At 31.8% G+C, this 21,438-nt stretch overlaps 1 protein-coding gene across 2 annotated transcripts in view; it reads left to right on the top strand.

The window, feature by feature from the left end:
* The window catches only part of LOC118206091 (uncharacterized), a 167,196-nt gene that overhangs the window by 91,315 nt on the left and 54,443 nt on the right, over positions 1-21,438 (top strand). For both annotated transcript variants that reach the window (XM_085811479.1, XM_085811480.1), the window contains exons 8-9: positions 14,470-14,553; positions 18,453-18,586. In XM_085811479.1, coding sequence (XP_085667605.1) covers positions 14,470-14,553; positions 18,453-18,586 — 218 coding nt within the window. The remainder of the gene's footprint in view (positions 1-14,469; positions 14,554-18,452; positions 18,587-21,438) is intronic.

Below are 21,438 nucleotides of genomic sequence, written 5' to 3'. Positions count from 1 at the left end.
AAATAAAAGGTGCTCTAATTTGAAATGGACTATTCGATTTAAAAGATGCCTCAGAAGCTAAAAAATCATGCCATATTTGAGAAAGTATTTTAGGATGAAGCTCTAAATAGAAAAGAAATTGTGCATAATTTTAATATTAATACAATAAACTTTGATCTTAATTTTTGTAATACTTAACAGAATAAAATTGAATTACCTTAAAATTTTTTCCTAATGTAATTAAGGAAAACTTGTGAAAATATTCCATTCAAATTAAACCATTCTAAGCAAACTGTTCTATGAAAAGTGTAGCATTTAATTCCATTCAGAATGAAATGTTGTTTAAAAATGTATTCTTTTCATATACTTAGGACTGAAATATTGTAGAAAATGAAAATATATGCATTTATATGTGTATTTACGATGCAATTACTAAATATTTACATCCAACCATGTGAAAACCCATTGAACTTGCTGGTAAATGACCCAATGTTTTGGTCACCTCAAAGGGATCACCAGTGCTTCAAAGCAGTGTATGGGGGAAACCAGTTAGGGCCACTCCATCTTACTTCCTACGTCCATGGCATAAAGCCTATGAGAAAAACGTTGTTGGTGGTTTTGAGCAGGGCTGTGGAATCGGAATTGAAGTCTGGTAGATTTTGGGGGTAAAAGGCGTCGGAGTTGGAGTCGCTAAAAAACACGTCGACTCAGACTCCAGTTCTTGTGGAACAGTTTGAATTTAAAATGAAATTAAAGTTAATTGAAAAAAATTAATGATTTCAGAAGTATTTCACCAAAAGAAAGACTGTGGAATGATCAACAACAACAAAACAACTTAAAAAAAAAAAAAAAAAAAAAAAAAACCCTCTCCTTGGCATGGATGTCACAAGTTCTTGTTTAATGCATGGCTGTGGTGAGAGAGTCATGGAGTTGGAATCAGAGTTAGACAGATTTGGGCGTAAAAGGAGTCAAAACTGGAGTTGCTAAAAACACATCGACTCCAGTTTTTTTTGTTGGACAGATTTGATTTGAAATGAAATAAAAATGAATTGGAAAACAAAGTAATGACAAACTGAGTTAATATTTTTATGGACTATATGCATTAGTAGTTAGTTATTTTCCATTTGATTGACATATTAATAAATAAATATAAGGGAGTATGATGGATGTGATATTTGCCATTATTCGGTGAACTTATTCATTTAGTGACTTCTTCAGCTCATAGATGGCATTATTGTAGTATAATTCACAACAAGAAAAAGGAGCCCATGGCTGCAAAATGCATCAAATGCTACAAATCTCATTGTTAAATTTAAGCAAGCAGTAATAGCAAGCTAAGATTCCCAAAAGTGATGCCATTTTTAGAACGCGAGCAAGAAAAGGAGCAATTATTGATTGAGCAACATGATGGGGAAGTACATAATAGATGATAAAGAGGCTGTTAGAATTAAAAACGTTTTTAGAAGATGTAGATAACCCTAATGTTTCCCGAACAGTAAGTCTGTGCAATGATCTTGCAGAATTGGAAACTCTTCTTTCTACACTGTGTACAGCCACAAAAAAGCTAACAATTTGATGAAAAATTGGATGTTTGTTCTTTCTAAATTGGGTTTCAAAGTTTTAATTTAAGGCTTATAATAATTTCTTAAGATTCAAATGATGAAAAAAGGCTGTTTTTAGTTGTAGAATTTCAAATCATTTTTTAGATTTGGGGGAGCTGAGGATACTTACTATTTTACTATACTTATTATACAAAACAAAAGGCTAATAATCCAATTCATAGCTAAGGAATTAATTCACTTATTTAATGTTAATTTCGATCTCGATATGCAGTGAAACTTCATTTCATGAATTTAATCCATTAATCATTCCACATGTTCATTATTAACTTCTTAGCACATAGTTTTGGCTAGAGGCGCAGTCTCATATGTAACAAAAAAACTGCTAAAAGTCTTTGCTGGTAATGCCGTCTGGCTATAATTTCCTCTAGGCTGAATTCATAATTCTGTAGGTCACTTGTTGCTTTGTAAATGAAAAATATTATAATGATGTTTCCGGAAGTTCTTGATTGTTATTTATTTGGCATATGCCTCAGAACATGTCCGAAAATCATAGGTTGCCAACTTGAATGTTCGAACATGAGACACAGTTTGTGATCTGAGCCATTTTTCTTCAGTTAACTTGTTTGTGAAATGAGGTGTTCATAATCTGACATTCAACTGGATATTATGGGTCATTATATTAATTACATAGATCATATGGTTATCATGTTAATTATGTAAGAAAAAAGTTAATTTTTTTTGAAAAAATCTGAAAGGTTGAGAGCTTATTTAGAAGTAATTTTTACTTTCCCAAATAGCACTTTCACAGTAGCACACGCTGTCCTGTCATATTTTTTAATTCTTTCCAGAGTTCTTCTTCCCCCCCCCCAAAAAAAAAACATTGGAACTGGTTTTCAAATTAGTTTTTTTATTCATCATTCAATTAAACAAATTTTTATGTTATTGTACATGTAAAGGTTGTTACATATTCTTTCAGTTTCTGCTTGCATCTACTTAATGCATTCAGCCCACCAGCGGCCGAGCGGTAAAGTCGCTGAACACTGGTAGTTCGGTCCGAGGTTCGAATCCCGCGAACGAGCTGGCTGCATGGACGTTTTCATGGTTTTCCCAATGTGTAACGTGTATACGAGCCAGTTAAAAGAAAAAAGTCCTCCTTAGAAAGTCCTCCACGAAGGCATTCCCCCTTAAGCAGATAGCCCTAGTGTGCTTTGCTATAATTAAGTACACCAATATACCACTTAATGCATTCAACAATTATTACAAAGTAGGGGAGAGGAAATCAGAAGAAAATGCTTCTTTTTTCTGCGTCAAAAAAGAACGTTCATTTACATTGTATTATAATTTTAAGTTTGTGTATTATAGGAGCATATTTGCTTGATTGTAAAACAGGGGAAATAAGAACCTTGCATTGATACTTATAAATAAAGCCATTAATTGCATAAAAACATGATATTTTCATTAATTTATACTTCAAACATTTCTTTCTATTCTTAACCTATTTTATTATTTTGTAACATCTTCAAATTCTTGGATTTTAGCATGCACCTTCTACTGACAAGTTTGAACACCCTTGCTATAAAGGTCATGGAATAAGCTAAAAGGAATCTCCTTTAGTAACATAGACAGGGAGGCTGCATTCCAAAAAAGTAATGCTTTGTGTAAGGTGGGTCTACAAAGGAATCCAAGCATTCAGACAATACATTCAAAAGATTATTATTACCAGTGGCAGTTTAGAAAGCATAAATTGAAGCAAAACACCTAGAAGTGACAGGGGGTGTGAGAAATTCCCGAAAAGAAAACAGATAAAACAATCAATTTCCCCAGTAAGGTTATTGAAAACAAAACTTATTCGCAGGCGCTGTCCTCTGGACTTTACTCAGACATTTTAAGTGAAGCGAAGTAAGTCTTCACTGACCTGGCGGAACTCGTTTCCGTTATAAAAACTGCTGGTTTTCAAATTTCACAGCAGGTCAGAGGAATTCAAGAAAATAATCAGGAGATAAAAACTTCCTCTACAATTGTTAATGGGTCAAATTAGACCTACGCTTGCTCCTATTAAGATCATGACATGGAATGCTAGAGGCATTGCTTATAAAATTACGGAACTTTCTAACTTTTTCAGGGGTCAAGATATTGACGTGGCAATGATTACGGAGACTTTTGCTACGCCGAGTACCCAGATGAAAATTCCGAACTATGTTTGCTATAGATGCGATCGACTAAGTCACCGAGGTGGGGGGGTCGCAATTTTTGTCCGCAGCTCCCTACAATCATGCCTTATTAACGACGAGCGATTTAATGGACACGAGCTAGTCACTGTATCTGTCCGTCTGCCGCACTACGGGAATGTGTATTTTAACGCTATGTACAATCCTCCGAAGAATATTCTCGATGTCGATTACTTATCAAAGATATTGAATATCAACAAGCAATTCATTCTTGCGGGTGACTTAAATGCTAAGAATCAAGAATGGAATTGTAGGAGGACTAATAACAACGGTATTAAATTGTCAGAATTCATAAATAATTACCCGGTTTATTTACATGTGCCGAGTGAGCACACTTATTTGCCCAATAACGGAAATACGGGTGATATACTTGACATCTTCCTTTCCACCATCTCACTGTCTTTCGCCCTAGAGGTTATACAGGATCTGGACTCGGATCACTGCCCAGTCATTGCGACTCTTGGTACGACTAAGGAAGTCATGGAAGCGCTTATCAATACGACGAACTGGAGGGAATTTAATGAAATACTCTCAGAAAGTCGCACAAACCTTATGTTACGCACTCCTGATGACATAGAGCGTGCTGCGAGGCAGCTGACGACAGACATACAAAACGCCTATGATGCGGCCACCAGAAAGATTCCTAGAAAGCACATCACAAATAAACTACCAACTAGAATTAAAAATCCTATCAGAGACAGGAACAGGATCATAAAGAGGTTTCACCTTACCTATGACCCAAACACAAAGAAAGAAATGAATAGGCTCAGTAGAGAGATCAAAAAACAGATCAGCATTTACCGTAAGGATCTCTGGGACGAAAAGATAGAAAGCTTTAATGAGCCAAGTAGTTCTTTTTGGTCTTTTGTAAGACGTTTAAAAAATAAGAATACTGTAAACAGACCAATTTATCATGAGCATGGGATTGCACTTCCTAATAGTGAAAAATGTAACACGCTTGCTGAACATTTTGAAAAGCAGTTTACCCAGAACACCTCACCATCTAATCAGGATTTTTCTACCTTAGTAAACTCCACTGTTTCTGACTGGATTGATAATTATGATACGCAGAGTCATCTTGAGCTCACTTTGCCCCATGAAATACTTAACATCATCAAAAAACTCAGGAGCAGGAAGGCCCCAGGGCAGGACAATGTAAATAATGTGGCGCTTAAATGGCTGCCGATTAATATGGTCAACCGGCTTACAGGCATTCTAAACGCTTGTCTTTATAACAGTTATTTTCCGCAAATCTGGAAATCTGCTAAGATGATGGTGCTCCCTAAACCGGGGAAAAATCTTACGAAAACGGAAGGGTACAGGCCCATTAGCCTGTTACCCAGCATGGGTAAAATACTTGAACGAATTGTCCTGAGCCATATTCAGCCTCACATGGATAAACTACCTCTCGAACAATTTGGTTTTAGAAAAGCACTTTCCACGACTAAGCAGTTGGTGCGACTCAATGAATTCATTGGCAGTGCTTTGCACAACAAGAGATATGTTGCCTTACTCATGCTAGACGTGGCGAAGGCGTTCGACCGCGTCTGGCATGAGGGGCTTATTTACAAGTTAATCAGCTTAAAGTTCAGTGATGTGCTGATTAAAATTATTTATTCTTTTCTGACCAACAGGACTTTCCACATACAAATTAGAGAAAGTAAATCTATTACGAAACAAGTGAAGGCCGGGGTCCCACAGGGATCTATTTTAGGGCCCGTACTCTTATCTATTTTACGTAGCAGACTTACCTGCTGAACACCTTGATCAAAACTTCTTTATGGGGTGCTACGCAGATGACACAGCTTTCGCTGTCAAGTCTGGGTCACCGAATTTTGCCGTAAAGAAACTGCAGAGATTTATGCCCAAGCTGGAACAATGGTGCGCCAAATGGAAAATAGAAATCAATGCAGACAAGTCCAAACTACTAATCTTTAAGAAAAACAAAATGAATCATCCCTTGACAACACAGCTGATGCTCTTTGACACTGTAGTGCCTGTTGTCAAAAGCGCTACCTACCTCGGACTAAAATATTGTTCAAATTTCCTCTGGAAAGACCATATTAACTGTATTAGAGGCAAAACTATTGGAGTCATACGAAGTCTCACGCCGCTTCTGTCTGCGACTTCCAGATTAGATTTAAAGAGGAAAAGACATATATATATAATTCTATCATACGACCTATCTTTGCATATGCCTCTCCCACCTGGGCAACTGTTCCGAAGAAGGAGATAGATAAGTTACAAATTATTCAAAATAAAGTTCTTAGAATGATAACTAATGCACATTATTATGTCTCTAATCACACTCTACACCGTGACCTGAAAATGGATTCCGTCGAGACGTATCTGCATAATGCAAATAACAAATTCTTTAATAAGGCTCAGGAATGTAACCACATGACTGATCTTAAAGTTTTGGATTATGTTATTCTTGATGAAGATGCTTCGTTAAGACCACTCGCGGCCCACCTCGCCAGGGACTTAAATTTCCCCACGTAAAATCTTCATGAAGGGCATGCACAGCTCTTGTATATATTGTATATAGTGTATATAATTTTATTTCTCAATTGTAATTTGTATGTTTCTTTTCACGTTACCGTAGTATTTATGTAATAACGTATGTGTATGTTTATTATTATGAAATGTTTTAATTCAGATGTCATGATTGAAATTGTTGGATTTTGTCTGTGTCTTCTTTGATGATACAACACAAACATATCACACAAATCCTCACGGCTCCTGCTTTGCGAATTTCTTGATGCGCGCTCCATTCAAAGGCCTTGTGACGCATGGTCGCCCCCTGTAATCACCTTTGACCTCTCTAAATTTGTCAAGAAATTGCAACGTCATGTGCCCTTCGGGCTTATTATCAAGAGCCGGACAAGTTGCGCAGCCGTGCGACATTTCGGCAATAGCCGCACAGACTAGACTAGACTAGAAGTGACCAGTCACCAAATTGTGCTTCATCGTGACAATGCTGGGCCGCATATTTTGATGATTGTGAGACAAAGACTTATTGATATAGATGGAATATTTTGTGTCACACCTTCCTTCTATTATAGATCTTGCCCTCTTGGGAGATCCTCACCTAGTGGGGAGATGGCGAAAGTAACAGAAGAAAATGGTGCTTACATGATTCAATAAAATCTTATGTTTTGGGACTACTTCATTTGTATTTATAATCATAAAATTGCTGAACTTTCTGAATTACAAAATACTAGTCGCATATTTGCATAAAAAAGTTTCAGATTGCAGTCTAGTACTTCAGACACTTCTCATATTAAAGAGTATAAAATAAAGTTATATTTTGTTGCCAACTTGTAAACTGATTCATGAATATTGAAAAATTATAGTTGCAAATTCTTATGGTTTATCAGTAGATCACAGAAGCTCCTGGTTTTTTATTTTTAGCCCTTACTGAGGAAAATGTTTCCCAGAAATAAATGAAGTTTTTTGAATTAATGAAATTTCATTAGGCAAATTTTATAGAACAGCAGATATTGATTTTTGAACATAATTTTCATATTAAAGTTTATTTGCTCTGAATTTTTTTAATCTATAGCAGGCATTTGTAAAACTTTTTATGAACATTCAACTAAAGTTTAATCAGGTAATCTTTATATTTAATTTTATTTTATATTACTGTATAGTACATTTCTAAGTTTATCATGGTTATTAATTTTATTTTATTTAAAATTATGTGTATAAATAAAAGCTTTTCTTCCTTATTCAGGGTTTGCTCAATATGAAAGTGTAAGAAAATTATAAAATGAAATTAGCCAAAAACATAAATTTTAAATATGTAGTTAAATACTAATATTTTTTGTGTCAGAAATCTGCTTAAAAGTGAATAATCAATTTGAAGTTCTTTTGAAGTGGCATTATTGTGCAGTATGGAAACTTCCCAGTTTTTCATATTTTAAGGTTGGCATCTATGAAAATAAAATTCAACTGAAAGAGAAATGCAATTTTAAAGCTCTCAGAATTGGTTCAAGTAGTTTAAAATTTTGAAATCTACATACATTTGTTTTGTTTATGAGTTATACTACTATAAAATAGCACTTACAAAATGTTATTAGGTAGTCCAGATGAAATTATCTTTTGTTTTTTTAATTATTGATGTATTTAACAGCAAATTTGTTATATTGAAGGTAAATTAAAGCTATTATTCATCATGAGTTGGCACTAGTGTGATGTATAATGAACAGTCCTAGTCTAACATAAATTAATGTATCATGTGACTGATATGATTTGTAGCAATTAAAGTTGGCTAAGAAATGCTAATCTATGCTAATGTAATTAATGCATGTGAAAAAATATTTATAATTAATTACAGTGTATATTATTTGTTCTCCCCATGAGATTTTGTATTTTTAAATTATTTGTGTGAATATTAGACTATAGTAGTAGTAGTTTGATATATATATATATATATATACACACATACAGGGTTTGTACGGTTCTTGGGAGTCCTTAAAAGTACTGTTTTTGATCCTTAACTGTCCGAGCGTTACGGGTTTAGCCCTGAAATTTCAAAGTTCCTCAAAATGTCATGAATAAAGTGATATTTTCTTGATTTTAATTAAAAAATGACTTTCTCGTTTTGTACCTTGATTCCTTTTCTTCCAATATACATCCAAATTGAAATCGGATACATTAAAAACTAGCAGAAATATTCATGTATAATGAATATAGAAGGCAGCCTTCTATGCAGAATTTTATGGCCGTAACACTGAGAGGGTTAAAAGTCCTTAATTTCGGCCAAAATCATTAGAAAGTCCTTAATTTTAATCATCTGAAATTTCTGTCTGTTTTTTACAGCTGCCATTTTGAGTGGTAATTAGCATTTTGGAGTAGTGTTTTTGGCGATTTGTAGACAAATATGGTTAACTTTTGAATGGGTTCATGGGTTATAATTTGTTCCTATTTCTAATAAAATGGTTGGATACTCGAGTTTCTGAGCAAGAAGTGAAATATTTCGAAATTATTTCATTTTTTCGAATGAAGAGCTCTTAAACAACTTTTCATTTTTTGGGATGTGAATTCTTTAATTAAACTGTTCTTAATTTGTCAACTTTTGGCTTAACATTTTGGTGATTTTAAAATCTGTTTCTATAGAAAATTTTTAATTCCGAGATCTAGGAATTTTTCGACAGTTTTTTTTTTAGAACATTGTAACATTGATAAATTTCATTTAAATAATGGTAATATTTTTTAATTATATTTATGAGATAGGGTTAAAATAAAGCATTTTTATTTTTTGCTGTGATATAAAGTTCCATTTCGGCCATTTATTATATGTGGAAAATAAGCAAGGTATATTGCTATAAAGCACCATTTACGAAACAGTTCTTAGCAAAAGCAAACTAGCTATGTAATTAATTAAAAATGTATTTGTAATATTTTCATGGTAAGAGTTTACCCCATGTAATTGTCTCAAAATATTCAGAATTTTCAAAATATACATCAGTTTTCTCCAGAGCTTAAATTGAGCCCGAGCCCTGCTTCGGTACTTCTTAGTTTTGGGAATAAATCATAATGCTACCTCGAGCTCTAAATAAGAAAGCTGTGACACTTCTTTTTTGTACCTGAACAAAATTTCAGTAAAAATTTGATATCGAAAATTTTATTTTTAGTAATAATAAAATTATGATAAAATCGCTTATTAAATTTTAATTTATCTCATCATATTTTAAATTTTTATTTAAACTATTTAATTTATTTTAGTATCAATTATTGAACTATTTTAATAATTAATATTTAATTTTTTAATTATTAGTGATTTTATTAGCCATTTTTATTTATTTATTTTTTTTCTACCTCTTTCCTGACAGTGTTTCGCAGGGCTTAAGCACATCTTAATTTTAGAAATTAAGCCCTGTTTTTCTCTATAAAATTAATTTTACATTTTTATCCTCCAATTTTTTTTCAAAATATTTCTGTCTGAATGCTGTTACAGAATTGATAGGGGTAACTTTTTTTTAGGATTTTAGACATTGCAGCTTGAAAAGTTTAGAAAGGTATGAAGGCAAGATTTATATACCCATGAAGAAGAAGATTCCAGAAAAATGCGACAAAATGAAAATTGTCTCCATACTATTAATACGTAATTTCTTACTTTTTGGAGAATGTCTGGAAGAACAATGAAAACATTATACAGTCAAAAGTCATTAATTCGGAATGATCTATAATTCGGACCTCAAAACTAAAAACTTTCTGCGCATGCGCCGCGTTGACACATACGCATAGGCGCATACGCACGCGTAAGACCTTTTACGACTGCGCATATGAGTGTGCAGAATACGTTTTCGCGTGTGCGTTTTATGTATAATGGACGTATAAGCTAAAATTATCTAATTATCTATTTCAGTTAATGTTGATGATTGCGTTGTTCCTTAATTTTCGAATTGGATCCGGCTTATTATTTTTTGCAGACTGTAAGAGCAATTTTATAAAAGTAAGCTTAAACTTTCGATTATATCAAATAGAATTTCCGATATATATTTGTTAATATGTAAAGGATCTAAAGCGAAAGTAAAGTAATATTTCTGCTAGCTGAAATCCGAAATCTGTTTATCAATTTCACGCTGCTCGGCGGGAGGAACGCCACGCGGCGGGCGCGTAATGAATTGGAAGTTATCTGTCAGCACTATCCTTATCTTCAGGGCAGATGTTTTTATTTTATTTGGCTTATAATTCCTTACCAAATGTAGTATTTCATTTCGATATGCTCCGTCTTTGATATGATTTAAAACAAGTTCCTCGTCATTATAATTCGCTTCCGATAGCGAAGAAAAGTAACAGAGGTTATTGAAAACGAAAAAATTTCGATTGACAAATTAGTCCGTGTTCTTGACACAGCAATTATAGGACTTGAACAGCGGAACTTTGTAACTGAACAAGAAATTATGTCTGTTTAATAGAATTAAAGAGAAAGTATTATCACATAAAACGAAGCAAAACTTAAACAACTTACATTGAAAGAAATGTTTATTTAAGTAAACAAATAAATATTAAGCTTTTTCTTTTTGCAAATTTTGATACCCTTTAGATCATAATTGTTCTTTATTTCATAAATTACGGTTTCATATTTTTAATTTTAGAATTTCTGCATGCCATCCTACGAGATTTAAACTGATGATCTATAATCTGGAATCGCCGAAGTCCCGACGGGTCCGGATTAACGACTTTTGACTGTAGTTGAATGCTTTACTTCTTATACGAGAATCTTTTTCTTAATATTTTAATTTCCCCTTTATTTTCTCTACTTTTCACTAGACACAAACATGGAAAATATCAAAAGTGCTTCTAATCTTATCATATGGAAAGGTATTATAGAACAGAATGCTTTTATTAATAAAGATTGAAAACTGACAATATAAAAGAGTCATCTAATATGTCTTAATGTATCATGCACAGGGCTGGCACTAGGTATTTTCCCATCTAATGCAGTCTCTGTAGATCTTAAATTCTGCTGCCTGGTGCCTTTCTAAATTTTGCTTCCAATGCTTGTTCTAAATTCTAAAAGTTTTGCCATTTCTAGAATTTATTGCTCAGTGTATCACTATATTCTAGAAATTATACCACATCAGCTCTCTAACCGAAGCTTACCATATATATCTCATATTTCTTCTGAATGTTCATATTACTAAAGAAATAAAATTAGCAGCTTTTTCTTTATATTCTAAATGCATTTAGTTTATTTAGAATATCAGAAATCTTTAATTAGATCCAAAAATTCTAAAATGAAAAGGAAACATGGAAGAAAGAAACTGAATACATAAAGAAAAACAAAATTGTTCTTCAAAGATATGTACAGTTATTAATATGTAAATTATTCAATTGTTTATAATTTCAGCCCTTACTATAATTTCCCATTTCTATTTTCTCACCAGAATGCAAACCACTTAAACAGTTTTTAAACCAAGATTTTTGGAGTGTAAGACAAGAGTGTGTTTCTGATCTCCACTTGCTCCCTGTATTAGTTCCTGCCAGCTCTGATAATTTGTAATTATTCATCTTGGATTACCGTTGCCGACATTTGAGTTTGTTACGATGATAGAGTTATTGAGTCAGCCTAAAGTGAAATTAAATTATAAAGTCTTTGACCACTAATCCATATTTTTAGTTTGAATTTGACTCTTCTTGTTTCATTACATCACTACGAGCTGTAATTGATTTTGTTAGCATAAGAACATGCCTTTGTTTTTTACGTTCTTTTTAAATAAGAATCTTATTTGAACCTTTGTCGGTCATTGTTCAGACATAGTGATAATTTCCTTCACATCTGTTGATGTGTTTTGGACTACAGTCAAAAATCTTTAATCCGGACTCGTCGGGACTTCGGCGATTCCGGATTATCGATTTTTCTGTATTATAGATCATCACTTTAAATCTGGTAAGATGGCATGCAGAAATTATAAATTTAAAAATATGAAACCGTAATTTATGAAATAAAAGAACAATTCTGATCTAAAAGGTATCAAAATTTACAAAAAAAAAAAAAAAAAAAAAAAGCTTAATATTTATTTGTTTACTTTATTAAACATTTCTTTCAATGTAAGTTGTTTAAGTTGCTTCGTTTTATGTGATAATACTTTCTCCTTAATTCTATAAACAGACATAATTTCTTCTTCAGTTACAAAGTTCCACTGTTCAAGTCCTATAATTGCTGTGTCGAGAATACCGACTAATTTGTCAATCGAAATTTTTTCGTTTTCAATAACCTCTGTGTCACTTTCTTCACTATCGGAAGCGAATTATAATGACGAGGAATTTCATTTAAATCATATCAAAGACGGAGTACATCGAGATGAAATACTACATTTAGTAAGGAATTATAAGCCAAAGATAATAAAAACATCTGCCCTGAAGATAAGGATAGTGCTGACAGATCAACTTCCAATTCATTGCGCGCCGCGGCGTTCCTCCCCCCCTCTCCCGCCACAGAGCAGCGTGAAATTGATAAATAGATTTCGGAATGGTTAGAAAAACGAAGGATATGCTTTTATCCATTTTTTGCAGCAATTCCACTTTTTGTTTAATGGACTTCGAAACATACTTTCGCTTTGTAGATCCTTTACATATTAGTAAATATATATCGGAAATTATATTTGACATAATCGAAAGTTCAAGCTTACTTTTATAAAATTGGTGTAACAGTCTGCAAAAAATAATAAGCCGGATCCAATTTGAAGATTAAAGAACAACGCAATCTGCAACATTAACTGAAATAGATAATTAGATAATTTTAGCTTAGCTTATACCTTCTATTATACATTAAACACGCATGTGTAAACGTATTATGCGCATGCACAGATGCACAACGCATGCGCAGAAAGTTTGTAGTTTTGAGGTCCGAATTATAGATCATTCCAGATTATTTTTGTCTGGATTAACGACTTTTGACTCTATTTAACTTTTTCCAGATCAAATGAACCCTCATAGGTACATAGTGGACAGGTTGACAAGTTTGGATATAAAGCACGCAGAAACAAGTGAGAACATTCTCTTGTCTATTGAGACAAATTTCTAATTGTTAGAAAAGGTGCTTAAAGAGAAGGAAATCGATATAAATTAGCCAAAATGTCTGGAAGTCTTCAAATTAAAAATACACATAAATATTTTGTTTATATATCTACAAAACATAAATGTTTTGTAGCTTTTAATGTGCAATTATCCGAATATCGTTTAAGAATCAATGTCATAAATTACATGTATTTATTGTGTGAAATTTTATTAGATTAGGATTTTAATAGGGTATTTTTTACCAAATATGGTCACTATTAAATTTTATTTATTACATGGCCACTGTGCCATGTAGTAAATAAAATTTAATAGTGACCATGGCCTATTTACTAAAGCTCTAGACAGAGCAAATATATGCAAAATGAGATATAAAATAAAATCAACATATAACTGTTAGTAAAATGTAAATAAAATGTCACTTATCTCCTTTCAAATATGTTCAGTTCTTATAAGTGTAAAATATATAATGCTCCTTGATAAATTTCATATATTTTATTCTCAGTCTTAATAATAATTATGTTAGCTAAGTCATGTTTAATAATAACGCATTCTACTTACGGATCTATTTTATTTTTAGGATGGTATTACAAAAGTTCAGGCATAGATAATATTTTTAATTGGATTTATTCAGTTCCCATTCGCTCATAGGTCCTTAATTTTTTTTCATTAATGGTCCTTAAAAGTCCTTAATTTCCATATGCAGAAATGTGTACGAACCCTGATATAATAATTTAAGCTTTATTACATTGTTTGGACTCCTTGTGGAAGTTAGTGGGTAGTGAAGAGTCATGTGAAGCTGAGTAAATTGAAGGCACAAAAAGGGAGATTTGTGTTTGCTGACTGTGTGCTAGATTTTAAACGATAAATTGCAGGTACCTTAGTTTTTATCAGGTTTAGTTTTGTTTGTGTGGATCATTGCAGAATACTTAATTGGTTGTGAAATGCGTATTAAGACAGGATAATAAATGAAGCTCAATTGCTTTTTGCAAAAAGTATATGATAGTGTTATTTTTTTAACAATATTCTGCAGAGTGGCAATTAAAAATACTTTTCACCAAACTACCAAAATTTTGCTTTAAATACCAAAATTGTTGTTGCACTGTAAAGAAGATTTAATTATTGATTTAGTTTTTCCTTTCGGGAAATAATCTAAGCATATTTTTCTTTAGCGTCTGGTCAAGCACAGCGTTATCCTGTGAATGAAAGATCTGTTGTTCAGAATGTTATTGATGATCAAGAGTATCCATGCCCAGGTATTTGAAAGAAACTTTTTTTTACATAAATTGTTCTTATTTTCTGTTTTATGTGTATCCTTATAATTATTATTTTGGAAAGTATCAATAATCATTTTTAGCATAAATTGTATTTCATACAAATGGAAAACTTACTTCTTTAAATATTTTTTCCAGTTTTTTTTTAAATTGCTATATTATCTCAGTGCATATATTAAAAATTAAAATGGGAACATGCGGACTTCTGAAATAAATCTATATCGTATATGGCTAAATTTATCATTTGAATGTAATAAATAACTTAACCTTGTAATTACAAGCTTTCTGTTGGAGGCTCCATGTACTTAGGACAGTGCTCCGCAACCGGTGTGCAATGAGTAGGATATAGGTTTGCCGCAATCAAATACATGTATTTGACATTTTGCAATTTTTTATCATGTATTTAATACACAATGACAATTTTTTTTATTAATAATGTCTATTTTAAATGTTTTTATATATTTCACTGTTGTGTGGTTGTGTGTGTGATTGTAAGTGTGTCAGCATTTGAATTTTTTCGACACTTCCTTGATAACTCGGAGCTAAAAAATATATAACTTTTTTTAAGCGCAGGTATCACATTGATAATTATTATGCTTGCATATAAATAAATATGTTATGGTTTTATAATTGTATATTTTTCAAATTAAAAACGAAAATTTATTGTAAATTTTGTGTATAAATCAATACATATATACATTTGCTTTTGGTGTGCCACGAAATTCCAGAAAGATTTTTTGTGCGTCGCAGGTGAGAAAAGGTTGCGGGAGAAAAAGTTCATAAAATAGTATCATCATAAGTTCAGGTTTGACATAAAATACTGCAAGAACAATTTGTCTTGGCAACTTTTCAATACCTGGTGCCTTCTTTGGGCTTAATTATTTAATTGTTTATTGTACTTCTTGCTCTGTAAAAAGGATGTCATCTAAGGCTACATATGTTTTTCTAATATAATTTTTTTTATGAAATTCTGAGTCTTCTTGAGATGAATCTCTTGGAAAATGATTTTAATGTTGTGGAATTTGTGTCTGAAAAGAACTTCTCGAACATTTCCTTTAAATTGAGCTAATCCATTTTATTTAAATTGTACTTAGGGGTAACTTTTTTTGGGCTTATTTCAAAAGTGATATAGCAATGATCACTACATGTTTCACAATCCAGAACCATCCAATCCTTTATAAATAAAGTTTTGAAGGGGAGCATGTGAAAATAACATCAATCAAACTAAACTCCTGACTACAACAATAAGTCGGAAAACTAGCTGAATAATTTTCCACGTATAGACTATTAGGAATTATGAACTCTTGTAGCAGGTAACACAAGTTTTCAAATGGTGAACTCCACATTTGACTCTTTGCATTAAAATCACATAGCAAAAGTATTTCATTGTTATTATGGAGGAAACCTTCAAGTTTCCTCAACAATTCTGTCAGTTCAGTCAGTCCACAACCAGAGGACTATAGCATTTCATAATTTTAAATCATTTCTGCTTCAGTTCCATGTATGCCACAGTTTCATTTCTTGTGGCATAACTATTTATTAAATTTAGATTTGAGTTTTGAACTATTATAACAACTCGATGCTCTGAGTCTGCATGGTAAATAAGTTTACAATGAATAAGAAATCCTGAAGGTTTCTCATCAATACAAAATGGCTCTTGGACAAACGCCAAAATTCAATTTTCAGCTGCACTGTAGCAGCTTGAGAGTGAGCTAAGTTTATTTGAATAGCTCTTATCGAATTATAAGTGGAATTATTACACATAATTAACTCTTTTCCTTTGCTCATCAATTTCCATCTGTCATGGAGGACAGATTTTCAGAAAGCTTGAATGATTAGAATCAGATTTTGTAACATTATTGGCATTTTATTGAATTTATGCACCTTTGATCTTGATATTTGGAATTCTTAAAGTTATGGCCAATCCTTTGAATCCATTTCATTTGTATTCATGCTAGGTATTTGCCATTTTGGCCACAGAGTACTGTCCAACTTGGTACCTTGGGGTTCACACCAGGTCAGCAGTAGTAGGCTGACTTGACTCAGGGTTTCCACAGCTTGTCAGCATGCCACCGAGGAAGCTTTGAACCTAATGAATGGTGCTTTGGGAAATTTCAGGAACCAGAATGCAGGAGTCTTCCAGAGTGATCCACTAATTTTTATATGTGGTATGCTCAATCTTCATAACTGTCTCATCAAAAATTTGCATTCTCCTGCTGTTTTCCTCATTGTGAATTTCAGTACAACTAGCAGCAAACTCTTGACACCACTTGTTGATATTTTGACATCCATGCATCACTCTCCATACCCTTCTTTCAGTCCCTGAATGTCATTTGAAGAAAGTGAATAACTATGAGAACTTCGTGCCAGGCAGTAGTGCCAAATGGGAACATCATTACAAGTGGCTGCCAAGCCAAAACTTGAGCATCCCAACAATATGCATGAATACAGGCTTGTTTGGGAGTGGATTAAGCAACAAACAGAAAAGTGTTGCCAACAGCTGTACAGTTTCCCTGTGTCTTTAATGCTTATCAGATTTTTACTTTAGTATTGCTCATGTATGTATTTTATATTTTATGTATTGCATTTAATGTGTGATGTTGATCTCCTTTCTTTTTCTTTCCTCTCTCTCTTCTTTTTTGTGTGTATTTTTGTGTATGTATGTAAGTATATGTGTGCTTGTGTCATATCGTTTAGTTTTTATTGCCAAAAGAAAAAAAATTTCTACTATCATTATAGTGTTGCATTTCATCAGGATCTTCGAGCATGCCATTTGAAGGAGAAAACTAGAAACTTTATTTCATTTTGGAATAAAAGCACTTTTTTCCCAGATTTGAAAAACAACTAAAAATAGCAAAAAAGAGACTTAAATGAGCTGCAGTGTTACTTAACAGAAGGCCAATGCTGCATATTTCAAATTCACTAACAAAGTAAAGATTAAATATCTGAGTAATAAACTTAATAACATCTTGGTCTATCTAAAATAAAAGTTTTGAATTTTTCAATGTAATGGCTTCTAACACTCATCTATCTATCTATTCCCCAAGAATGGAAATAATAATGAAACTATAGAAAAATCCATGCTAGGATATGGAAACTCGTTAAGAACCAGTAGAGTGCTTTCAGCTTATATCTCAAGTTCTCAGAGTGTGAAGTTGAAAGCTATGCAAGATATTCCTTAGATTAAATACATTACAAACCCTATAAATAATGACAAGTATTGATTTCACAAAATACACAATAAACAGAAACAGAATTGTTTAATAATATGGTGAATAAATAATAATTAAATACATGCAATGCACAACTATATAAAAATAAACCCCTAAATACAAGGTAATAAGCTCAAATATTTATATAAATTACAATGACATCAATGTATTTAGCCATTCTCATGTTTTTGCTTAGTCAGGCTACCCTAACCACTATACCATCTGGGCAGCTGGAAATAAGATGTAGAACAGATCAAACAAAAATGAAAATCATTAAACTAATTTTTTTTAAAAATTCAGTGATACTTTTATAACAATTGTAACAAAACAGGAATGAGATTTGGTATCACTGGGATTGAAAACACATTAGACTAAAAGGCATTCAATGTCATTTGAATGACTAATGAACTCAAATTAAATAAAGCTGCTGTTAAAAGCTTTATTTAATTTGAGTTCATTAGCCTTTGTTTTGCTTTGCATCCGAAACAGAAATGTCACTCCTAAAAGAAATGTTATTTTGGAGTATAATAGCATTATGAATGAGTTTCTTTAAAAAATGTTGTTTTAGTAGCATATGTTTCATTCTTAATATGCACTGTGTTTACCTCCCTTTGTTTTTAGTAATTGGATAAAGTGTTACTAAATTTACATCTTTCCCCCCAATGCCAGGAGTGTCATACGTCACTGAAACTAGAATGCAGAATGGGCCACCATCGTATAAGTGTAATTTGTGTGATGCACAATTAAGTATTCAAACTTTAATGCCACATTTGAAAGGTTTTAAACATCTTCTTGCATGTCTGGTAAGTAATTCTCTCTATATGTATTTTGACTTTGTTCCAAACATTGATTTTTGGTCCTGTCACTGGTGGCTTTTCTTCACATACTATGTTTTACTTTTACTAAGTACTTAAAAATATTCTGTCTGTTAAGTTTAGAAAAAGGAAAATAGAGCCAGACTACAAAGCTGAAACTTCCAATAAAAGTTTCTGTCATAATTAATATTTTTCCATACAGTGCTTTTGAATTCCTATTGAAACAACAACAAAAACTTTTTTTTAATCCCATACCTTTCAAAAAGTTTGATCAAGGTAATTTGTACATTAAAATGAAGTTATGTTATTTTATAATTAATGTTAAAAAATATTATTTGAAAATATTAAAGAATATTACTTGAACGAGATAATATTCTTTATAATTAATTGAAGGTATATTATGTGACCATGTTATAAGAATAATTCTTTTGATTTTTGTTTTATGTTAACAAAATGCATATGAAATTAAAATATTCATTATTGCAATGAGTGTGGGAACATTGTAATAAAGAATTATGCCCTGGTTATTTGGAATGCAGTTTTATTCAAAACTATTCTTATTTAAAAATGACTATTTTATGTTATTAGATTCTAAAAGGGAACTTCAGCTTCAAATCTCTTTTTGCTTTTCTAATATTTACAATTTGTATTGCCATTCAAACTTCAATAAATCAAAAGTGAAGCAGAAAAAAAATCTTAATAATCAAAAATTCAAATTAGAGATATTATTTAGGATTTATATGTATGTAAATATGTTTAATAAAGGAAGACAGAAATTATTGCATATGCATAAAATGTATTAAAACTTAATTAGAATAAATTAATTTTTTTAATCTTATATTTATGTAAAAATTTGCTGTGCAGAATGTAACAGTAGGAGAACATATTATTCATGGGCAAAAGCAATAAAAATGGTAGCTTTAAATGGTAGCAATGCTATAAATGGTATAAAGATAATGGTAGTAACACAAAAAATAATAGTAGGAAATCATATTATTGTATTGGCACAACTTGAAGAATGAAGTTTTGAGACAAAACATGTTTTATTATATATATATATATATATATATATATATATATATATATATATAATCCTTTGTTTTGAAATGCAGGAGATGCATGCTTAATTGATGAATTAAAGAATAAACATTACTAAAAGGAGTTCATAGGAGTTCTGCTAATTATAGCAATTGTAAAATATTATAAAAATTAACATTATTTAATGATAAATTTTAACAAATGTGTAATTCTTCTTCTTCTTCCCTTTTTTTTTTTTTTTTTACACATTATGTTTAAGGGGAAAAAATAGAGACAAGATATTATATTTTATTGAAAATGTCACCACATTTTGATATGCGCTACTATAAAATTATAAAATGGCATTCTTAATGTTTTGTACGGTTTAAACACCTACACCATCTGCAAGGTATATGGCTGGAATTATAGAAGTTTCCGTTAAGACACCACACACCATTCATTACATGAGGCATATTGAGTTCAGAATCTGTATGATGCATTTAATTTGTGGAACTTCATGAAGATATTTCACAAATTTTTTCAACCAAGTTTTGGCTGCTGTTTGTCCTGGGCTGACTTTCTTACACAAGCAACCTGTCCTGAAGCTGCTTAGTCCAACATTCGATGTTATGATGATGCAGTGATTCGTTACCAAATTTCATGGGAAAATGTTTTTTAATGATGATAAACAAGGATATTTTAGTGCATTCCAAAGCACAGTATGGTTTCTTTTACATGAATGAATGGTACTGTTTTGATTAACAGTGTCTCTATCAGCGATTTTGAAATTAGAAGATTTTTTGCCATCTAACACTTGTATAATTTTAGTTTCAGAATTAATTTGTTTTGCCTTAATAAATCAATTACAGAATTTGTACCATGCTATTCTTTTTGTCTCATTCAATATGAAACATGCTGTATTTGGTTTGTACACCCATTTACTACTTACTGCATTTACAAAACTGAAAATTGCAAAATTATAGGATCAAAAACATAAATGAATTTTCTAAATAATTTTATTTTGAACAGACTGGATCCAGAAAACAAATCAAAATTAAACATGCAAATATAAGCAATCCAATACATGAAAAAATTGAAATATGTGTTAATTTTGAACCCAAACAGGTTGGGTTAAAAGCTTTTAAAGGAATCTTTTATAGCAACAAAATCATTAAAAGCTTAAAAATCTAATGATATTAAATTCAGTCCAAAATATAAAAATTTGAACAAAAATTATAAAAATTATACTATATATACACACACATATATATGTATATAAGATATAACGAAATATGATAACTGTTTCAAAAAATAATAGGCGACCTGAAAAATAACATTCTAAATTTCGTGACCTGCCCCTAAATTTTTCTCTTGTCATAGGTTCCAGATTTTTCTATCTTAGGTAACGTTTTAATGCAGATGCCTCTTGTCCAATCAAATTAATTGTAAACCAAACTCTGAACTGAATGTATTCAAATATAATTAGAAAACATCTTGTCTGAAAAAGGATGATTTGATATGTGTAAAAAAATAAAGATTGTGATTTTTCAAGATACGTTGTGCTAAATTGCGTCATCGTGCTTTCCACTCTGCCAACTTCAACTGACTACGGTCTTCTCCGTCATCTGTGCACTATCGTAAGCTGTTAAAAGTTCCACTCTTTTCATCTATGCATGTTAAAATCATTACATATTTATAAAAAGTCAAGACAGGTCCAATGGTCTTCGAACTCTGCTGCCTCAAACTTCCAGTGAATCATCAAATTCATTTCTGGTGTGTGATTTAAAGGTATATTCTAAAAGTGCTTTGAAATCATCGAGTAT

This window comes from Stegodyphus dumicola, chromosome 2, assembly GCF_044657685.1.
Source record: "Stegodyphus dumicola isolate Sdum_Otavi_A_Nest chromosome 2, ASM4465768v1".
NCBI classification, from domain to species: Eukaryota; Metazoa; Arthropoda; class Arachnida; order Araneae; family Eresidae; genus Stegodyphus; species Stegodyphus dumicola.
The sequence above is the reverse complement of the archived record's forward strand: the minus strand, read 5'-3'. Positions and strand labels throughout refer to the sequence as shown.